This window comes from Ceratotherium simum, chromosome 11 (assembly GCF_057802395.1).
Source record: "Ceratotherium simum simum isolate JZ-2026a chromosome 11, ASM5780239v1, whole genome shotgun sequence".
NCBI lineage: Eukaryota > Metazoa > Chordata > Mammalia > Perissodactyla > Rhinocerotidae > Ceratotherium > Ceratotherium simum.
Window position 1 is genome coordinate 15,776,048 of NC_141910.1, and position 19,515 is coordinate 15,795,562.

Genomic DNA, 19,515 nt, shown 5'->3' on the forward strand with positions numbered 1-19,515 from the left:
AAGTCAACCCTGAGAGACCGAATGTTGGGCCAAGGAAACAGCAAGAGATTCTCCCCTGCCCCCCCCCACCCCCCAAGGAGAGTGGGTCTACCCTGAGCAACTAGGCTGGAGGGGTCAGGAGAAGAGAGTTAGTCCCTGAGCTCGAGGCATCTGGAGAATACTAGTGGTCACCGGCTCTCGGGGGCATACTGTCCCCTATGTACAGTCCCCAGGGAACCTATGGATGGTCCCTAAGGAACCTATGGTTCTTCCATTCTCTGCCCAGAATGTCTTCCCTCCACTTCCCCAAACTCCAGCACCAGGGGTCAGCTCAAGACCACAAATCCTGAAAGGGCCACCCAGGTGGCTCCTGCCTGTACACCCCCCTCTCAGGGCGCGCTTGGCTACACGCTAGCCGGTTCTTGGCCTCCGCTTGCTGTGGCAGGGCGGTGTCGGGTGTACCGGGGATAGTAGTGGTAGATAAACAGGTGCCCCATAGACAAGAGACTCATCTTCATTACCAGCCGCAGTCCAGAGGTATGAAGGCCCGCTGATCTTAACAATGTGCCCGCCTGGGAACGTGGGGTGGCTGTGCTCGGGCGGCAGGCGGCCCTAGAATGGAGTGTTCCTTGCTGGGATGGGGACGCAGGTGGGAAACCCGGTTTAACAAATTATTCGCTTGATTCCGGGGAGCATTCTCCTCGGGCCAAGTCTTGGCAGGCGGCGTCCGAAACTCGCAGATCCCGTTCCGGGCCGCGTCCCCAGTCCCTTGCCGGGGAGAGCCCTCTGCAGTGGCGGTCGGCGCAGGTGACGGACGTCCGGGAGGCTCCGCTCCCCCTCCTAGAGCCTAGAAGCCGTCACTGCGCCCCGTCTGCTCGGGCTCCGCAGTTGGCGCCGACCCCGCGCGCGGGCCCCGCGGCAGCGCTGGGCTGCTAGTCCGAGGGTGGTGTCTGAAGTCAGGCGCTTCCTGCCTTTTCCTCCGCCTGGGTTCCCGGCTCGCGCGGCGGGGCGCAGAGATTCCCAGGTTGCCCCGCCCCGCCGCCCGCGCCCTGCTTGGTGCGCGCAGCGTCCCAGCCCCCAGCCCCAAACCCCCACCCCCAGTGCTCCTAGGGGGGCACCCCCATTGGGGCGGGAGGGTGGTCCGCCGTGCCCCGGTCGCCGAGTGGCGGAGAGGTGACGGTAACCGCCTTCCCATTTCCGCCCGGCCGGCAGCGCGGCAGGGTGAGTGCCAGCAGTGAGGGCTCGGTCCTCCCTCCGCCCGCCCGCGCCGGGGGCTGGCCTTGCCTCGCCGGCGCCTTTTTCCCCCGCACCGCGGCGCCGCTTCGCCACTCGGGCACCGCAGGTAGGGCAGGAGGCTGGGGCGCCTGCTGCCCGCCGCCCGTAAGATGGTCACCTCGGCCGGACAGCTCGCCCTGTTCGCGCTTGGTACGTACGCTGCGCTGCACGCCTGCACCCCATGCCCCCCGCGGCACTCCGCTTTCCCCTGTCCTTCATGTCTCGCCCGGGGGTTTTCTGCGCTCGCCTAGGAGACTGGAGGGAGGCTAATGCTTTTCAGGGGGTGGAGGCGGGGAGGCAAGGGGCGTCACTAGGGCTTACTAGGGATTTGGGGAGCCCATTCCAAAGAGGGGGACCGTCGGGCGTCCCGGGAAGTGGCCGCCTGGGCCGTGCGTGAGAACGCCCTCCGGGGAAGGAGAAGCGGTATGTGAACGGGCTTGAACTTTAATCGGCCGCGGCTGTGTGTGTCTGTTCGTACACTTGCCCACACCTACCAGCTTACCTGGCTGCCTCCAAGCCCGTCTTCACCGGCGTCGGTAGCGTGTAGACTTCGAGGGGTGACCGGCGTCCGACCCTCCGGCAGGACCTTGCCTGCTTCCCTTTGGTACCTCCTGCCCACCCCTGCCCCAGCGACGGGCAGATGTTCATGGTCAGCAGAGGCGCCCTCAGTCTTCTAACTTTAAGAGCTCTTGAGCTTTGGGGTAGGTTTTGGATTTTTGTGCGGATTAATTGTTCTTTTAATTAACTTCTCCGGGAGAAGTGGTTTAAGTGTCAGCCGAGGGCTGGAGTGAAACCCTAGACGGAGCCTTGCCAATTTCCTTTGAGTTTGTTTTTGGAAGAGAACGAGGGGGGAAGGGAGGAGAGTTAAACCCTGAACACCCAGGTCGGGTCTGCGGAGCCGGTGCGTTTTCAGCGGTGAAGTTCACAGGCCGGTCTGTAAGTGGCAAGGGGCGCAGCGCCATGCGCCGCCGGGCGGGCTTTTGCCCCTCGCGATCCGCTCGCTCCGGTGTTGAGATGGCAAATTAACAACCCAGGTGTCCTGTTATTACTGCAGCTTCCGTGAAGTGAATTGTTCTGTCGATATCCCCTGAGTTTAAGCCCGTGAAGCAAGTTGCTCGCTACAGGGTTATCTATTCGAGTCTGAGAAAAGCTATGGAGCCCCTCCCCCAATATGCTCAGCGCCGCAGCCTCACCCAGTTCCGCGTAGGGTTTCAGCGGGTTCGCGGACCCGCCTGTAATACTGCCGGTGAAACGCTGATTAAGAATCGCGGCGCGAGGGGAGGCATCATCGAAGGGAAATACGGCGCAGTGGTGGAACCGGAGGCTCCAAGCAGTACCCTCACCTGAAACTCGCCAACAGGTGGCACGATTATGACCGGCTTTTTTCCTCCCTTTTTCCAAGACTTTCTTATTTTTTTGTATCGACGATTGTTCTGATTTTAGATTTTTTTTTTTAAACAATAGAACATTACTGATACAGTAGAAGCCTTCCGTGTGCGGTTCCCTGTTGTAATATTTTTTGCAAACACTAGGAGTAACAATAATGATAGCTAATGCTATTTGAGTACTTACTGTGTGCCAGGCACTGTTCTAAGCGCTTGACTTGTATTAACTCATTTAATTTTCACACCAACCTAATGAAGAAGGTGTTATCCCCATTTTATAGAGGAGGAAAGGGAAGCACACAGGACCCACAGTTAGTAAGTACTGGGCCAGGATTATTAGAGTGTGGACAGAATGTGGATATGAAAAGTCGCCTACCTGGGGTCACTATAGTCCCATCTCCCAGGTTGGGGTTTTTCATTGAGGTGGGATTCTATGGAATATTGTGGAACTTTCTGTTAAATTGGGTTTTCTGTTGGACTGCTAGGATCTTAAGGTGGTCTGAGGTTATTCAGTGAAAATTAAAGGCAGGAAACGATGAAGGTAAGCAAATTTGAGGAAGCCTTTGAAAGTTGCCCCCCAGTGATGTTATACTTGCTCATGAAGACTGCATTCATTCATCATGTAATTTTTCTCTTGTCTGAGTTCAACTTGATCTTTTTTCCTTCCTTAAGAAAAAGATGTATGAACTTAAAAAGATTGATCAATATGTAAAAGCTGGCTCATACAATTCCAAAATGTGAGCAGAGAAAAAAGAAGGCAGGAGTAATTTACAGCAGTGAGGATTCCTTTTTATTTATATTTCTTTAAAAAAAAAAAATTCTGTGCATTGACTAGAACTTCTGCCTCCCACCTCACTTTCCGCTAGATTACTAAATACTACTCATCATTGCCTCATGCAGCTTTCATTTGCACATTTCCTCCAGAGCTGCTTTCTTCTTTGATTTTTCTTAAATTAATCAAAGGCAGGTCCAGGCAAATCAGCCAGTGTTCCATTGCTAACCAAGATCTGGAAAACTGGGTTCTCTCCCCTCCTTCCCCACCCTTGTAGGGACAGTCTGAGAAGGAACCAGCTGTTAGGAGTCTCAATTGATGCTCCTGATAACTTGGAACCTGAGCGTTGATTGATGTTTTGGCCGAGAGAATGTAGAGACTGTTGCTTAAATGGCAACACCAGAAAAGTAATCCAGGTTCCTGTGGTGGCTGCCCTCCCATGTCAGGTTTCCATCGCTGGTGGGGCAAACCTCACAGGGGCTTGGCACCTCCAGTCCTCTGTGTCCAGGGTGCAGGATGTGTAATCTTGGGCAAAGTATATAGCTTCTCTGGGTTTTCTCTTCTGTAAATGGTGATATTAATAGGGTTGTTGAATATATTTAATTAATGTAGAATGGTGCCTGGCACGTAGTAAGAGCTTAATCAATCTTAGCGCCATCATCATCATCATTGTTGTGGTTGTTACTCTGAACCTCATCGAATTCTAGATATCATTGCAGGTTATGTTGATTCCGTATCTGGGAGAGTTTATCTCCCACCTCTCATCCTTCCGAAGCCAGAAAAATACCACCCCACCTAAAAACTTACCTTATTATTTTGGTAAATATCATTTGGCAGATGACAAATCCAAGTTTGGGAGTTCTTTTGGACATTGTGAATTCTTTCATTTTTGATGGAAAACATTTGTATTTCCTCTTTGACATTCATGGGTCAGTTGTTTATTGAAGTCAGCACTAAGTTCCAGTTTTCTCATTGTAACGTAGGAATAATAAAACTACCCACCTCACAGGTTATTATGAGAATCAACTGAGATGGTAAATATGGAAGCTATTTAAAAACTATAAAAATGAAGGACTACATACAAAATGAAATTGATTTCATAATACAGAAATGGGTTTTATAATCCACAAAGAAACATTATTTTTATGGCAGCACCCAGAAGTAAACTGGATGTAGACCTACAGAAGGACGTCTTAGGACGCGAAGCATCATGAGGGGTGGGTAGAGATGAAACGGTCAGCTTCCCTGTGGATTCAGGACTGAGGGACCAGTAGGGTGCATGAAGTAAGACGTTTCTTTTCTCCATTACATGGAAATGATGTCTTTCAGAGTAGGCAGTGGAGGTTGGCCCAGGACACATGTTTTCCTTATTGGACAGCCATAATTAGGGAAAATTCACTTAGAACAAGGGCTATAACGGTGAATATGGAAGCCTTAGAGTTACCCATATTTGCTTTTCTAAAATTTGGTTTTCTCAGGATAAAGTGATCTTTCTGTAAACACTCAGTGTACCCTGCAAAGGAGACCTTTCTTTTTTCTTTTTTTTTTTTTGTGAGGAAGATCAGCCCTGAGCTAACATACATGCCAATCCTCCTCTTTTTGCTGAGGAAGACTGGCCCTGAGCTGACATCTATTGCCAATCCTCCTTTTTTTCCATTTTTCTCCCCAAAGTCCCAGTAGATAGTTGTATGTCATAGTTGCACATCCTTCCAGTTGCTGTATGTGGGACGCCGCCTCAGCATGGCTGGACAAGTGATGCAGCGGTGCACGCCCGGATCCAAACCCCGGCCGCCAGTAGCAGAGCACGCACACTTAACCGCTAAGCCACAGGGCCAGCCCCAAAGGAGACCTTTCTTATAGGAGTAAATGATGCTTCCTGTTACTGTGGTAACATACGAAAAATAGCTGACTTATCCATTAGCCCTACTATCTCTAAGGCCTTTTGAAACTGTGTTTGAACATGGTGCTACTCTTTGGGCTGCCCACTAAAAGGGACGGGCAATGGGACGTGGAGGTTAGGTCAACCAAGGTGGGACTAGCCTGACACACTGAATTGGGCATCTTGTGCTCAGTTTCACACTCAAAACCTCTGTAGTGTCTTCCACAGCAGTGCCCTTAAATCAGAACCACCTGGAGGGCTTGGTAAACCAGATCACAGAGCCGGAGGTGGGAGATGGCATGTCTAAGGAGTTCCCAGGTGTGGCTCATGCCACAAAGGGGAAGGACACTTTGAGAACCACTGCTCTACAGTCAATTGCTATTACGGAAACTTCTGGCTTAACCAATTGCGTTTTATCTAAAGTATGTTCTGACGTTTATAAACGCCACTCTGGTTTTATGGGCCATTATTAAAGGCCTGTCTTGCTGACCGGGGCAGAGTTAGAACTCTTGCTGAGATCTCTTAATTGTCGTAAGTATTCTTGTACTTTACCCATGGAAAATGTAACGATCCCGTGTTGTTAAACTTACACTGACCAACGCTAATCATGTCACACTTTCTTTTTTTGGATCACCAAAATTTGACTGTTTTTTGCTGCTATTTTAAATATTTTTAATCACTTCATTTTAAAGTATGAACTTAATTCTGTGCTAAAGGCTGATGTGTTTCAGACTGCATCTAGATAGATCAGGGTACTTTTACAGAGACTTTTGCTTTTGTTTGTTTTTTTTTTTTTTTCCTTGTGAAATGTCAGGTATAAAAATCTTTCATAGAATCTGGAAACCCAGAAATCTACACTACCAGAACCATCTCGTAGGAGCTCTTCATTTCAAGTCTAAGGCACATTCCTTTTAGACCAACTCTAAAAGTCTGGGTAAATTCTTCTGAAGCATTATGAATTGGTTGTATTGAATATGACTTAAATAGTTGTTACCTGGGCTTAGAAAAAGTTGGAAGTTTATTGAAATGGAATTTTATGTATTTGCTAGTACATTTTTGTTTTTTCTTAAGTCAGAGGAAACAATTTTCTTTCATGTGGAGTCTCTCCCCTGTCAAGTGAATTCTATGCTCAATACTTTTGCCTTTAATTTTTTGTTGTCCTGTTACCTTGAAAAGCTTTCAGTTTTCCCCACGTTAAAGTTTGTACTTATCAAGTACTCGTAGATGGTTAGCGTTTCCTCAAGAAGAGATGTACACATAACTTGTGTAACAAGCTTGTGTAACTTTGTGGAACTTCAGCCTGCTATCGCCTTGCCTTTTTTGGTTTTAATCTTTGAATGTGTTAGCTTTTCTGGCTGGGAACCTCGGCAACAGAGCCCTGGCCCCTCTATGTCCTACCTTGGATTAACGTTGGTTGGTGCTTGCCCTCTCTTCCTTCCTAGTTTGAGGGCTGCTTGAGAGCAGAGACCATTGGTCTTCATCTCTGCCCTTGGCACCTCTGAGCACAGGCCAAGCCTCAGAGGAAAGCACTAAGCCGTTGATGATTCCTTGGGGTGCCCAGTGCTGGATACTCCAAATGTACACTCAGTTGGCAAACACTTGGCCGTGTAGTTAACATTAATCCTGAAAAACTCTTTATTATGATAATAAAGCGTGGTTGCATATATATTCTTGCAACACCAATACAATTAGTCTTCAGAATTGTCTTTTATTGTTGTTTTTAAAAAATAGATTATGATTTAATGTTTTAATTGCGAAAACATTTTTTCTCTAGAACATTTGGAAAATTGAAGAAAGCATAAGAGAAAAGGTGTTTTAATGACCTGTAATTCCATCACCCAGAGATAACCATGATTAACATTTTGTTGTAGAGTCTGATGGATGAATGTATAGATTAGATATTCTTTAAAAGCCTATATGAATTCCAGCGGGCTTATTTACACTGTTTAACTTACTTGTTTTTGCAATGTAACAATCTTTCATAATAAACATTTTTTATGTCATTAAACATTTATCCACAACATCATTTTTAGTGGCTGGAAAATAGTCCTGTGACTATATTTACTATAATTTAACCAATTTTGAAGCCCTCTGGCCATATAGGTCCTTATTTCTCACTGTTATGAATAATCCACACACTGTTGTTGGGAATATACATTGATACAACTTTTTTGGAAGTCACTGGGGCAATGCTTATCAATTTTAAATGGCATAACTTTGAGTCATCAATTCTAGCTTTTTATATAAATCCTACATACATACTTACTGAAATGTGCAAAGAAAAATTTAAAGGATGGTAATTGCTGGCTTGTTTATACTACTAACAAGTTGCCAGTACCACACTGTTATAACTTAAAGGAGATTCCTTAAATGTTATTTTTGTATATTAATACAATGATTTACTATTTATCTCTTTAAAAGAATAAAGTTTTTCATGATCTATTAAATTTTGAAAGGCAGGTTCTAGAACCATATGTATAGTCCAGCGCCCTCGTTTGAATTGGTCAATTTTTTATAACAAGTATATATTAAATTTAAAATGCTTAAAGTTAAGGAAGATAAATGATACACAGACATTCTTGTACAGAAATTTTGGGCACATCTTTGATTATTTAGGATAAATTCCTAGCAATTGGCCTTTTCTCCCACCAGCAGTATGCAAATACCCGTTTTCTTGAATCTTGCATAACACCTGAAGTTAGTTTTAAGATTTGCCAAGTTGATTGGAGAAGAAAATCTCAGCTCAATTTTAAAATATTTAATATTTGTTAGGGTGAGTAAATTTGTTGACCATTTGTCATCTTGTTATTTGCATCTTAACCTTTTCAAATTTTTTTCTTACTGATTGATCATCCTTAGAGCTTTGTAACAACACTTTTATAAAAAGGATATTAATACTTGGCAAGTATTTCTCCCGCTTATTGTTTGTCTCTTACTGTTTTGTAAATGGTACTTCTGACATACCGAAGGTTTTTATTTTTATGTAGCAGAAGCTATCAATCTTTCCCCTTAAACTTTCTACCTTTGCTTGTATATTTAGGAGAACCTTCCTATTCTAAGAAAAGGCAAATATTTATTTTTTTCTTCTAATTCTTTAGTGGTCTCATATATTATGTTGAACTGTTCTATCTCTAATTTATTCTGGCGTACAATGTGAGGTACAATTCATATTTCATTTTTTTTAAAACAGCCAACCAGTTAGTAGTCTCGATTACCATTTGTGGAATAATCTATCCTTCCCCCTGTGGTTTGAAACTCTATTTTTATTGTATGCTAAATTCTTATAAGTACTTGATTCAGTGGAATTTCACTTTGGTTCCGTTATTTTGTATTTTTGCACTTCTTGTGAACTTGTTCATTCATGTATTCTACAAATATTTATTGAGCAGCTGTCCTGTGCTGGGACCCTCTAGATGCTAGGGAATCCACCAAGAATGAGACCAACTCCTGTCCTCATGGAGCTTGTGTTCTAGCAGGTGACACCTTTCCCCTACTCTCTATTCTAATTGGTTATTGCTGGTATTTAAAAAGCTTTCCGGGCCGGCCTGGTGGCGCAGGTGGTTAAGAGTGCACGCTCCGCTGCAGCGGCCCGGGGTTCGCCGGTTGGGACCCTGGGCGCAGACCGACGCACTGCTTGTCAAGCCATGCTGTGGCGGCGTCCCATGTAAAGTGGAGGAGGATGGGCACAGATGTTGGCCCAGGGCCAGTCTTCCTGGGCAAAAAAGAGGAGGATTGGCATTGGATGTTAGCTCAGGGCTGGTCTTCCTCACAAAAAAAAAAAGGTTTCGGGCCGGCCCGTTGGCACAAGCGGGGTATGCTGGTTCGGATCCTGGGCTGCACTGACACACCGCTTGTCAGGCCATGCTGTGGCGGTGTCCCACATAAAGTGGAGGAAGATGGGCACAGATGTTAGCCCAGGGCCAGTCTTCCTCAGCAAAAAAAAAAAAAAAAAAAAAGAAGAGGATTGGCAGATGTTAGCTCAGGGCTGATCTTCCACACCAAAAAAATAAATAAATAAAAAGCTTTCTTTTAAAAAATATTGTAATGGTTTTTGTTAATTCTAATAGTCTTTCAGTTGATTCTCTTAGGTTTCATAGGTAGATGATCATGTAATCTTGAATAGTGATAAATTTACCTCCTTCCTTTTAATATTTTGATCTCTTATTTTTCTTATAGTGCTGGGTAGAACTTTAAGAACAACATTTTTTTTAAAGGCAGTAGATATCCTTGTATTTTTCTTTGACTTACAGAAAATCTTTGTAGCATTTAACAGCTAAATATGAGGCTGACTTTTTGGTTATATATACGTGAGTATGTCTTTATATATACATATATGTGTGAATGTGTATTTACATATGTATATGTACATATAGACTTTATCATGGTAATAAAATATATTCCCTTTGTAACTTACTAAAAGATTTGGCATTTTGCTTTGTTTTTTAAAGCAAGAGAGATAATGTGTGGGTTTTTTCCCAAATGTTTTGAGGACATTTATTGACTCAATTATGTTAAAGCCATCCTTACATTCCTGGAATCAATCTTTCTTGGTTGTGTGGTATTTTCTCTGTATATTCTGCTAGATTTGGCTCATCCTGAAGTGTTTGGGGCCTTATTTTCTTTTTTAGGTTTTGATGTCAGCGTTATGTCAGCTTTATAAAATAAATTTTAAAAAATTCCGTCTGTTTTTATGCTCTGGAATAGTTGAAATATCATGGAAACCAATGGTTCTGTGAAGGCTTGAAAGAAATTGCTTATGAGGCTTCTGGGCCTGCTCCCTTTTTAGTGGTCAGTTTAAGTTTTCTACGTCTTGAGTCATTTTTGGGTAATTATTTCTTTTCTTCACAATCTATTCAATTCAGATTTCTAAATTTTTAGCACAGATTTATAAATGATCTCCTTTTAATTAAAAATTTTTCTTTGGTACCTGCAGCCTCAGTTAATGTGACTTTACCAAATATGAAATAAAGTAAGTACCTAGGCCCCCAAAATAAAATATATTTTTAAGTTTGTTTTTCTTGATAATTATACTTTGAAAAAAAACTTTTTTTAATCATTAAATCAAATTTAAGTCAAAGCTTCATATTTGAGAGTATTGCCAGAAGCCGAGGTAAACAACTAGTTTATCTGCATAACTGCATGTGCCAAAGTAACAAATATTACAGTAATATACAATTACAATATTATACAATATTATAATTATACAATGTTACAATATTATAGTGGCAAAGTAACAAATATTACTTTGTTATAGTAATGTCATTTCTGATTTGGATGATACATGGCATTGTAATTTCTAGCAGAGGCTGCTAAGTACCTTCCTGATGGTTCCTTACTGTTGAAAAGTTTAAAAACCTCCAAATACACTATCGTGTCCATTAGATGCTACTACAGTGCTTGGAGCAAGATGACCAATGCCTGTGTGGGAGATTTCTGTGGTTCGCTCATTGGCTTTTTGTTTATTTTTTGTTTTGTTTTTAAGATCTGTCCTTCTAGGCAAAAATATTGGATTCTTACAAAAAGACTGTGTCTTCATCTTGGGTTCTTTAGGGCCTTTAATCTGAGTTTGAATGAGGTCAGCAAACAATTCTCCTGGGCACTTAGAAGATAGATGTACCTTGACTGCTCTTCCGTCGTCTCTGGCCAGGTCTGAGGCACTCTCTGTGTAATTACTGTACTTCCAAGAGGTGCAGGAGATTAACCTGCTAAATGGTACACGTAATGTGGTGACACAAAAGCGGCTGGAGCTGATAAATGGGAGTTTTGCAATTACACACTCTGCTCCCCTCCCTCTGCCAGGCCTTGGCAACCAACAGGGAAGACACAAACTCGAGATACTTCTTTTGATTGAAAGAAACAGCATAAACCCTGTAACTTTTACCATGGCAGTGGCTCTGAGGAATTGGCATATGAATGACAAAGGGACATAACCTTTTCACCTTGTCACTGAGCTCAGCTGGAAACTCAGGGCTTGAGCACTTCTCACCTTGGGACGGTTTCTGGGTTATTATTTTTGCACTGGAGGAGCACATTATGGGGCCAGTTTGCATGCCGCACACACTCCCTGCCAGCAAATTTAAACAGTGACAGCTGTTTTTTGCACATAGCAAACCTTGGGTGTTATAATTAGGGTTTCAGGGGATGAATCATAGGTCCCTGAACTAGAATGAAAGCAAGCCTGGGGCCTGAGCGTTTTTTAGGGAGGTGAGGTAAACTCATAGATCACATAGATGGGGAATCCTTCTGGATCTGAGCTCTGCCTAAACCTCATCAAGCACTCACTTGCCCCTCAAAGAAAATCCCCAAAACAAACGTACCTTTTGTGCTGGCCACAGTGCAGGCCACTTAGTGTTCTCAGAACCTGCACACCCTCTGGTCACCACCTCCCTGTGTGGGGCATTCAGGAGACACTCCTTCTCTGCCGGCCTCAGTGAAATCCTGCTCCTTCTCTATCTGAGATGAATTAGAAAGCAGAATCTACAAACAAAAGAATCTAAAAAGCACTCCCAAATTCAACTCACCAGAGAGATCCTCTGGCGAGGTTTAACTACCATGTATCTTACCAGATGTCTTTCTGTGGATAGATACAGATATTTGTACGTTCACTTTTTTCCCTACAAAAATGGCATTTAGTATTTTAAAATCTGCTTTTCACTTACAGGATATAGGGAAAATATTTCCATGGCAAAAATGCGAATATATTTATCAACCTATTCTTTTTTTAATGACTAACACATTCCGTTATACGATTCTATCATTGTTTATTTATCCATCCCTTATTGATAAAGATGTAGGTTGTTTTACTTTTAAATATTCAAACCTGAAATGAAAATTCTTGCAGCTAAATCATTACCAGCATGTTTTAATTATTTTCTATGGACAGATCCCCAGAAATGGATTACTAGGTCAAAAGGTCCATACTAGGCTGGCCCCATGGCTTAGCGGTTAAGTGTGAGTGCTCCGCTGCTGGTGGCCGGGGTTCGGATCCCGGGCGCGCACCCGCGCACTGCTTCTCCCGCCATGCTGAGGCCGCATCCCACATGCAGCAACTAGTAGGCTGTGCAACTATGACATACAACTATCTACTGGGGCTTTGGGGGAAAAAAATAAATAAATAAAAATTAAAAAAAAAAAAAGGTCCATACTTTTTCACTTCTTAATGTTTTGACAATCTGCCCTCCAATAAAGCTATACAAATTTATACTTGTTAGCAAACTTCCCTATGATGAATATTATCATTTTCTAGACTTTGCTAATCATGTTGACAAAATGGTGTCTCCTTGTTTTAATTTGTATTTCTTTGGTTAAAACCAATGTTTGGTGCAACTGACTGCTTTTTCATGTTTGAGTATTTGAATTTATTTTCTTGTGAGTTACGTATTTCTGTCCTTAGATCATGTTTTGAGTAGGTGAGTTATTTTCTTATTGATTTGTAAGCAGTTTTTAAAAGGGGATTTTAAATATTTTCTTCATTTTGCCTTTTAAATTTATATGTGTTGTGTTTGGGTTTACAGAAGTATGATTTTGCTTTCATTTTTAACTTTTCAAGACTTAAAATCTGTTCATTATTCCTTCATGATTTCTGCTTTATCTTGCAGTACGAAGGGATTTGCTATGACTCTATGATCTCTCATTTCCCCTTGTACTTTTATGTTGTTACTTTTCGGATTTCAGTTTCATATTCTTTGGGAATGTGTTTTGGTGTAAGATGTGAGATAAGAATCTGACTTGCCTTTTTGTCAAATAATGATCCAGTTACTCTAACACCATTTGTTGAATAATTTATTCCCTACTCAGTGATTTCAAATCCCGCTTTTGTCACTTGATACATTCTCAGGAGTACTTGGGTCTGTTTGTGGAGTTTCTGTTCTGTTCCATTAATCTGAGGCTCACCCTGTAATGAACCATTCTTTTGGGTTGGGGATGTGTCATTGCCCCAGGAAGTCAGGGCAGAAAATCTTGAGAACTAGGAAAGTAGACAGTGTATTATAGTGGGTATCACTCACTTCTCCGTTTCATGACAGGACTTCTACTTCCCTCCCAGCTAGGACGTGTTGGAGGAAGAAACGCTTGTGGTGGTGGAGGAGAGGCACACTTACTGTGGTGGTGGAGGGGAGTACTTACCATGTTTTGATCCCTGGGGAGAAAGGATGACTTGCCTCATTCCTCAGCGTGGTTGAAAACTGATGGGCACTGGGTTTCCCTGTCTTGAAAAGCATGGTGAACCTGCCTGTGTGCTGCTATTCTTTCTGAAACTTCATGCTTTGCAGGAATTGGGGGTCACGAGGCAGGCCTGCAATTCTCCATGTGACATTCTGGTTAACTGAGACTGTATATTTCCATGTGTATTCTGCTTTTGTTGGATGAAGTCGTCTATAGGTGTCAATCATATCCAGTTGGTTGATGGTGCTGTTGAATTCAGCTTTGTCCTTACTGCTTCGCTGCCTGCTGGATCTGTCCACTTCTGAGAGAGGGCTGTTGAAGTCTCCAACTATGATAGTGGATTCATGTATTTCTCTCTGTAGTTTTATTAATATTTATTTATTTATTTATCTATCTATCTATCTATCTATCTATCTATCTATTTATTTATTTATTTATTTTTTCCCCCAAAGCCCCAGTAGATAGTTGTATGTCATAGTTGCACATCTTTCTAGTTGCTGTAAGTGGGACGCGGCCTCAGCATGGCCAGAGAAGCAGTGCGTCAGTGTGCCCGGGTGTGCCCAGGGTGCCCGGGATCCGAACCCAGGGCCACCAGCAGCGGAGCACGCGCAGTTAACTGCTAAGCCACGGGGCCGGCCCTAATTTTTGCCTCATGTATTTTGATGTTCTGTTGTTAGGTGCATACACGTTAAAGATTGATAAGTAACTTCATCATTCTTTAATGATTCAGAAGCTATTTCAGGGTCTCTCAGTGGCTGAAGGTCATCATTAGTACACTCTCACCCCACGTGGTACCTGTAGTTGATGCAAAAATTTTATTACTCTCTGTGAATGAGAAGTCCCAATGAGTGGAGTTTTCTTCCTCACTTAGTTAAGCAAAACTCTACTCTATTTTAACTTTCCTTGTGGAGAGAAAAAAATATAAAAGGCATTACTCCAAGTTCCTGAACTAGTGCTCTATTAGGATCAAGAGATTGGGACCTTCTTTGATTGAGGCCATCATTTCAAATAAGTTCTTATTTTGAATCCTCTGTAGGTTGTAGAAGGTTTCAGTGAATGGACTGGTTATGCCCCAGTGAACCACTTGAAAGTTAGAGATTTACGCTTAGGAAAACAGCATCAACTCACTGTGTAACGTGAGCTTATTTTCTTGTAAAGTGCCTTTTTCCTCTATTTTGCTTTCATTTTTCTTATAAAGTGCCTTTTTCCTCTATTTTGCTTTCATGGAAGAGAGGGGAAAAATAAACAACACAGTCCTTTTAACTAATTGGATTTTTTGGATTTCAGATAAAAGGCAGGGCATTTTTCTTTTAACTGTAATAACAGAAGCATTTGGAGTATCTCAGCTGTCATCCCGTGTAGAGTATATCCAAGTGATCAAACAGTAATTGTGATTTTTCTGAACCGAGCCTAGTGTAACATTTGGTTCTTAATTCACCCAATGTAGCTACTTTACTGAATGCTGTATTATAGAGCCAAAGGGATGAATAACAAAAATAAGATCTATCAGCTTGAAGTGAGGGATGCTATTTATTTGTTTGTTTAGGTTATTTTATACATATATTGTTCACTTTGGCAAACATTTAACTGTGTATCAGATTCTCTGCTGGGTTTGGTGATACTAATGCAAAGAGGGCCATGACCTAGCCCTTGCCCCCAGCCCCTGAATTCCTTGTAGCTTGTGGCAGAAGCAGACACAGTTTTTCACAATATGATGAGATACACAGTGGGCACCTTGGGCTCAAGAGGAGGGTTCTTGGTATGACAGGGCAAGGTACTCTTTGAAGACATAATGGCCATCACTTAGAACAGTGTCTGCCACATGCTAATTTCTTTAAGTGCCTTATGTGTTGCCCAAACTCCTTTAACCCATCTAGCAATCCTATGAAATATGGTGATTATCCCCATTTTACAGATGAGGAAACTGAGGCACAAAAATGTTAAGTAACTTGCTCAAGCTCCCACAGTCAGCAAATGGCAGAACAAGGATTTGAAGCCAGGACCCTTGCTTGCTGGGCTAGCCATCCTGCTATTCTACTTCTCTGTGTCAGTCATGGAAGGCTGTGGATGCTGAGGTGCCTGGAGTCGATCGTGTGTGAGAGTGCCATTTTGTAGCCAACATTAGGCTAAATGTAATCAGACTTTCAGAGAGCCGCTCCCCTAAATATTTACCATGTTGAGAGTAACTGCCATGTAGGCAATTGTCATGCTGGCTGAAAAGAAATTTTGCTACTTCCTAGTGCCATGAAATATCATAAAGAAACAAGTGTGGTAGAGTTGTTTTTTGCCTCCTTCAGTCGAAAGTTCAGGTGTTCAGATGACAGATAATCACAAGGTGTGCTACTTAACATTTTGTTGTGACCAGGAAGCCTCTAATAATAAATTCGTTAATGGAGGCCTGTTTGCATTTCTACCATGTATTTGAAAAGGTGTTTGTTTTCAAAGGTGATCTCTTGGATTTATGCAGGGAGCCTGTCCTGCCAGGGGGGTGACATGCTTGAACGTCACAGAGCATGTGCACTGTAGCCTCTGAGGCCTTCTGCTAGGGTGCTGGCTTCACCTCCTCCTCACCCTATTTCTCTGCGTCCCCAGTTGACATTTCCCCCAAATAATAGCGGGAGATGGCAGCGTCTTGAACACTTGTGCTTCAACACTCTTGTTTCTTCACAGTCCAACTAAAGATAGAATCTGTGTGAGCACATTTGCTACTAGCTGGCTTTCAGACCCTTCACACCCAAATTTGGCAATGACACAGACCCACAAGAACACACGCACTTCCGTTGACTTGATAGGACAGCAGATCAGAACAAAAACATCAATTACTGTTTCACTGTGTGTAGGAATTTCTTTCATTCGGCTGGCAGCATTTTTTGATGGCTTTTGCACCTCTGAATAGATAGTTTAATATTTGGATCCCCAGGGCTTAGAGCAGGACCATGGTGTGGACAGGCTACAGATATTTATTAAAGGTGATTTTTGTTCCTTTAGGTGAAGGTAATGGAGGTATTGGCAATCAGTATATTACTAACACACAAAGCAGTCAGTGGGATGGACCCCTTTTGCAAAGAGTGAGCTTCTGGAAAAAATGTGGGTTTTAAAAATCTGTATCTTATTTCAAGGATCTTATTTGATAATCTGTTTCTAGAACAATCTTCCTTAATTTGTTTATAAACCCAAATTGTTCCCATGGCTGGTTTGCTTAAAGTAGATTCCCTGCTCTAGGGTGCCGCCCCCCCAAAAAAGGTTGAGTAGTTGATAATTGTGTAAAAACCCATCCTGCTGGCCCATGGAAAAGGAAAAGTTGATGTTTTACGGAGCCAGGAAACTAAACTATCTCCTGAGATTTAAACACACAGATAGTAGCTCCTTGTAAAAATTCTGTTGTTCTCGGAGCAGAGGGCCTGCTTGTCTTTTCATGGGCCTTTTCCACACTGCGCTATAAACGCCTTGATCTTCATTTGCGTCACCAAATCTCTCAGTGACCCACTATCTACCATTTCTTCCTCTGATTGATGCTCTTTAGTTGTAACATTCAACAGGAGGAAAACAAAAAATTCTGCTCTTTTGGAAGAGAGCAGTCCTTTTGGGGCAAAATTTCTTCGTCTTTTCAGCTTGTGCCTCAGAACTCAAGGAACCAAAACGGCATGGAGCTGGTGTGTGATGACAAGGAAAAGATTTTGGGGAAATAAGCCTCGCTGTTTTCACCCAGCAGTAAAGAAAATAAACGAGCTTAATCATTCTTAGATGTGCTTCACCTACTAATCAGGGAACACTTTCCGGCTGTTTTCTGTGCTCCTGTGGGAGGAACCGCCTGAAGCAAGGAGAGGGTTCTGCTCCAGTGGGTGACTGTTCACAGGCCAACGATGGAGACGTGCTGTCTGAGAGAGGCAGCTCCCGCTGCAGGGAGCTCCCACAAGCCCGCTCTGTGGATGGACAGTTTTTCTGAGCTCCCAGCCTTAAAAAGTGAACTGCAGGGGTGGATGTGGGTATGTTTTTATCCCAAAAATTAGACTATGATGTGCATGTTCCCTTGAATGTAGTTCATTAAACAAGGCAGGTTCCAGCTGCCCTTGTGAATGGGGAAGAGGGTCAGATTACAAGATGAAACCCCCTCCATGTGCATGGTCTCCATCCTTTATGGTGCTACGGCCCCAGAGGCTGGTCCTGACTCAGCCAAGAATGCCTTCTGGGGGCCGTGATGTCATCTGACTCCACCTCGAGCAGAGCAACAGTGGGAGAATGGCCTCACTGTTTGGCCTTGAGGAGAAAGTCATTAACTTTAGTGAAAAAGCATTTGTAGGCTCCCAGTAAGATAATGAGAAAGCATTAAAGAAATCTGGATTGTTCTAAACTACCCAGCTCTGTGCTGTTCTTGGTTTTCTCCACTTTAGCCTCTTTCATAAAGGGTTCAGTCATTGTTTTCACCTGGGCTGTTTACCACCTGAGAAGCTATTTTCAGAGGCTTCCCAGGCAGAAATTTTCTGAAAATCTAGGGCTTTGTTTATATAAAAACCTTTTGCTTTGAAGAGGTGGATAAATCAGTATGAATAGCTATTGGTATTCTTAGGTATTGCCTTTCTTATCCTGGGGGAAATAGAATCCACTTTCATTCTGCAGTCATACCAGCTGGTGTCTCTGGATGACCTCTTGCTCCGTTGACAGTAATCATGTGTCTGTGTATGTGTGTATTTCATCTAGAGGTTTCATTTCCTGCTTCATGGGCTTTTTCTTTCACCTTTCCTCTTGCCCCTGTTCTCAAATTCTGCAGTGCCTTGCGCAGTACCTCACATTTAATGGTTAACCAGTATGTTTTTATTGATGACAAATAATTTAATGCCAGAGTCTGTCTTCACTTCTCTCTCCTTTTCCTTTCCCTTCCTACCCCTTGCTCCCAAAACATCATTGATATAGCAGCAGATATTTTTTTAAGCAGAAGTGGGAAATAGTTCCATCTTCTAGGCCCACTGTGATCACTTAGAAGTGGCTGTTTGAGGCTGCATCTGAGTTCAGTGGGAAGTAGTGCTGGGGTCAATTAGTTATGTCTACTGTGGGCTCAGTATAGAGGTGGTGATACATGTGCAGTGTATTTGCATTCCAGCTTGAGATGGTGGGACATTTTTCTTAAGAATGAGAAAAACACATGTGTTTCCAAGGAATTAGTTGAAGATGTTCCCACTTTTGTTGCTTACATTTCATGCTTTTTTTTTTTTTTTAATACAGTACTTCTATTTTTAAAAGGTGTTCCATAAACCTAATACCATAGCCATGTAGAAGTGCTACGGAGTCCTGTTAGGCAGGATTAGCATCCCAGCAAGGCAAGGAGTCTGTGGACTGGTATGTCCTGTCATCATTCAGGACACTGGGGTATTTGCCTCCCTTCAAAGTAAGAAGCAGGAAACCACAGCTAATGCTGGATGATGGAGCTCTGTATTGACTTTCGAGTCTGCCGATCTTGGGCCCTTGTTGAGTTATTAGCAGGAGTGTTCTGGCTGCCCCTAGTCAGAAGGAACACCGACTTCTACCTTTCTTAGAGGGAGGACTCCTTTCCCAAGAGGATATGTGGCATGTCATAGTGTTCCAGCCCCAGCAGCCATCTCAGCATCGTTACACCCGCATCAGTGGGGGCGACTATCTCTAATTCTCTCCCACAGGCACTGTGGGAGGATATAAAGGACAGTAGAGAGCTGGGCTGTGCCCACACGGGGCATAAGAGGTTGCTGCAGAGGCAGGACATTTAGGGTAGAGATTCTCAGAGCACAGAATAGTCTCTGGGTCTGTACATTTGTAGCTTGCACATGCTCTGGTCACAGGTCAGTGTGGTGCCTGTTCGCTTTGCTCCTTGTGGGCCCTTCTGAGCCTGAGATGTTCTAGTGCAGCCCACAGGCAGTAATGGAGGGGTACATGGTGAGCAGGGTTAGATACTCTATGAGCTTCCAGAAAGCCTTGAGCACAGCCATCGTCATCTAGAAGCTAACTTATCCTGGATGTTGAACGTGTGTCTCACAGGTTAGCCTGGCGTGACCTTGGACTGAGATTCCTAGGACCTGCCTGGGGATGACCAG

The 19,515-nt window shown here is 43.3% G+C and overlaps 1 protein-coding gene across 2 annotated transcripts in view; it reads left to right on the forward strand.

Moving 5' to 3' along the window:
* Nucleotides 1–1,147: 1,147 nt before the first annotated feature.
* Nucleotides 1,148–19,515, forward strand: part of TGFA (transforming growth factor alpha) — a 104,410-nt gene continuing 86,042 nt past the window's right edge. The window contains exon 1 of one of the 2 annotated variants that reach the window (XM_087436605.1): nucleotides 1,148–1,404. In XM_087436605.1, coding sequence (XP_087292731.1) covers nucleotides 1,365–1,404 — 40 coding nt within the window. In that variant the 5' untranslated portion in view covers nucleotides 1,148–1,364. The remainder of the gene's footprint in view (nucleotides 1,405–19,515) is intronic. The other variant, XM_004435571.3, reaches the window with a different exon arrangement.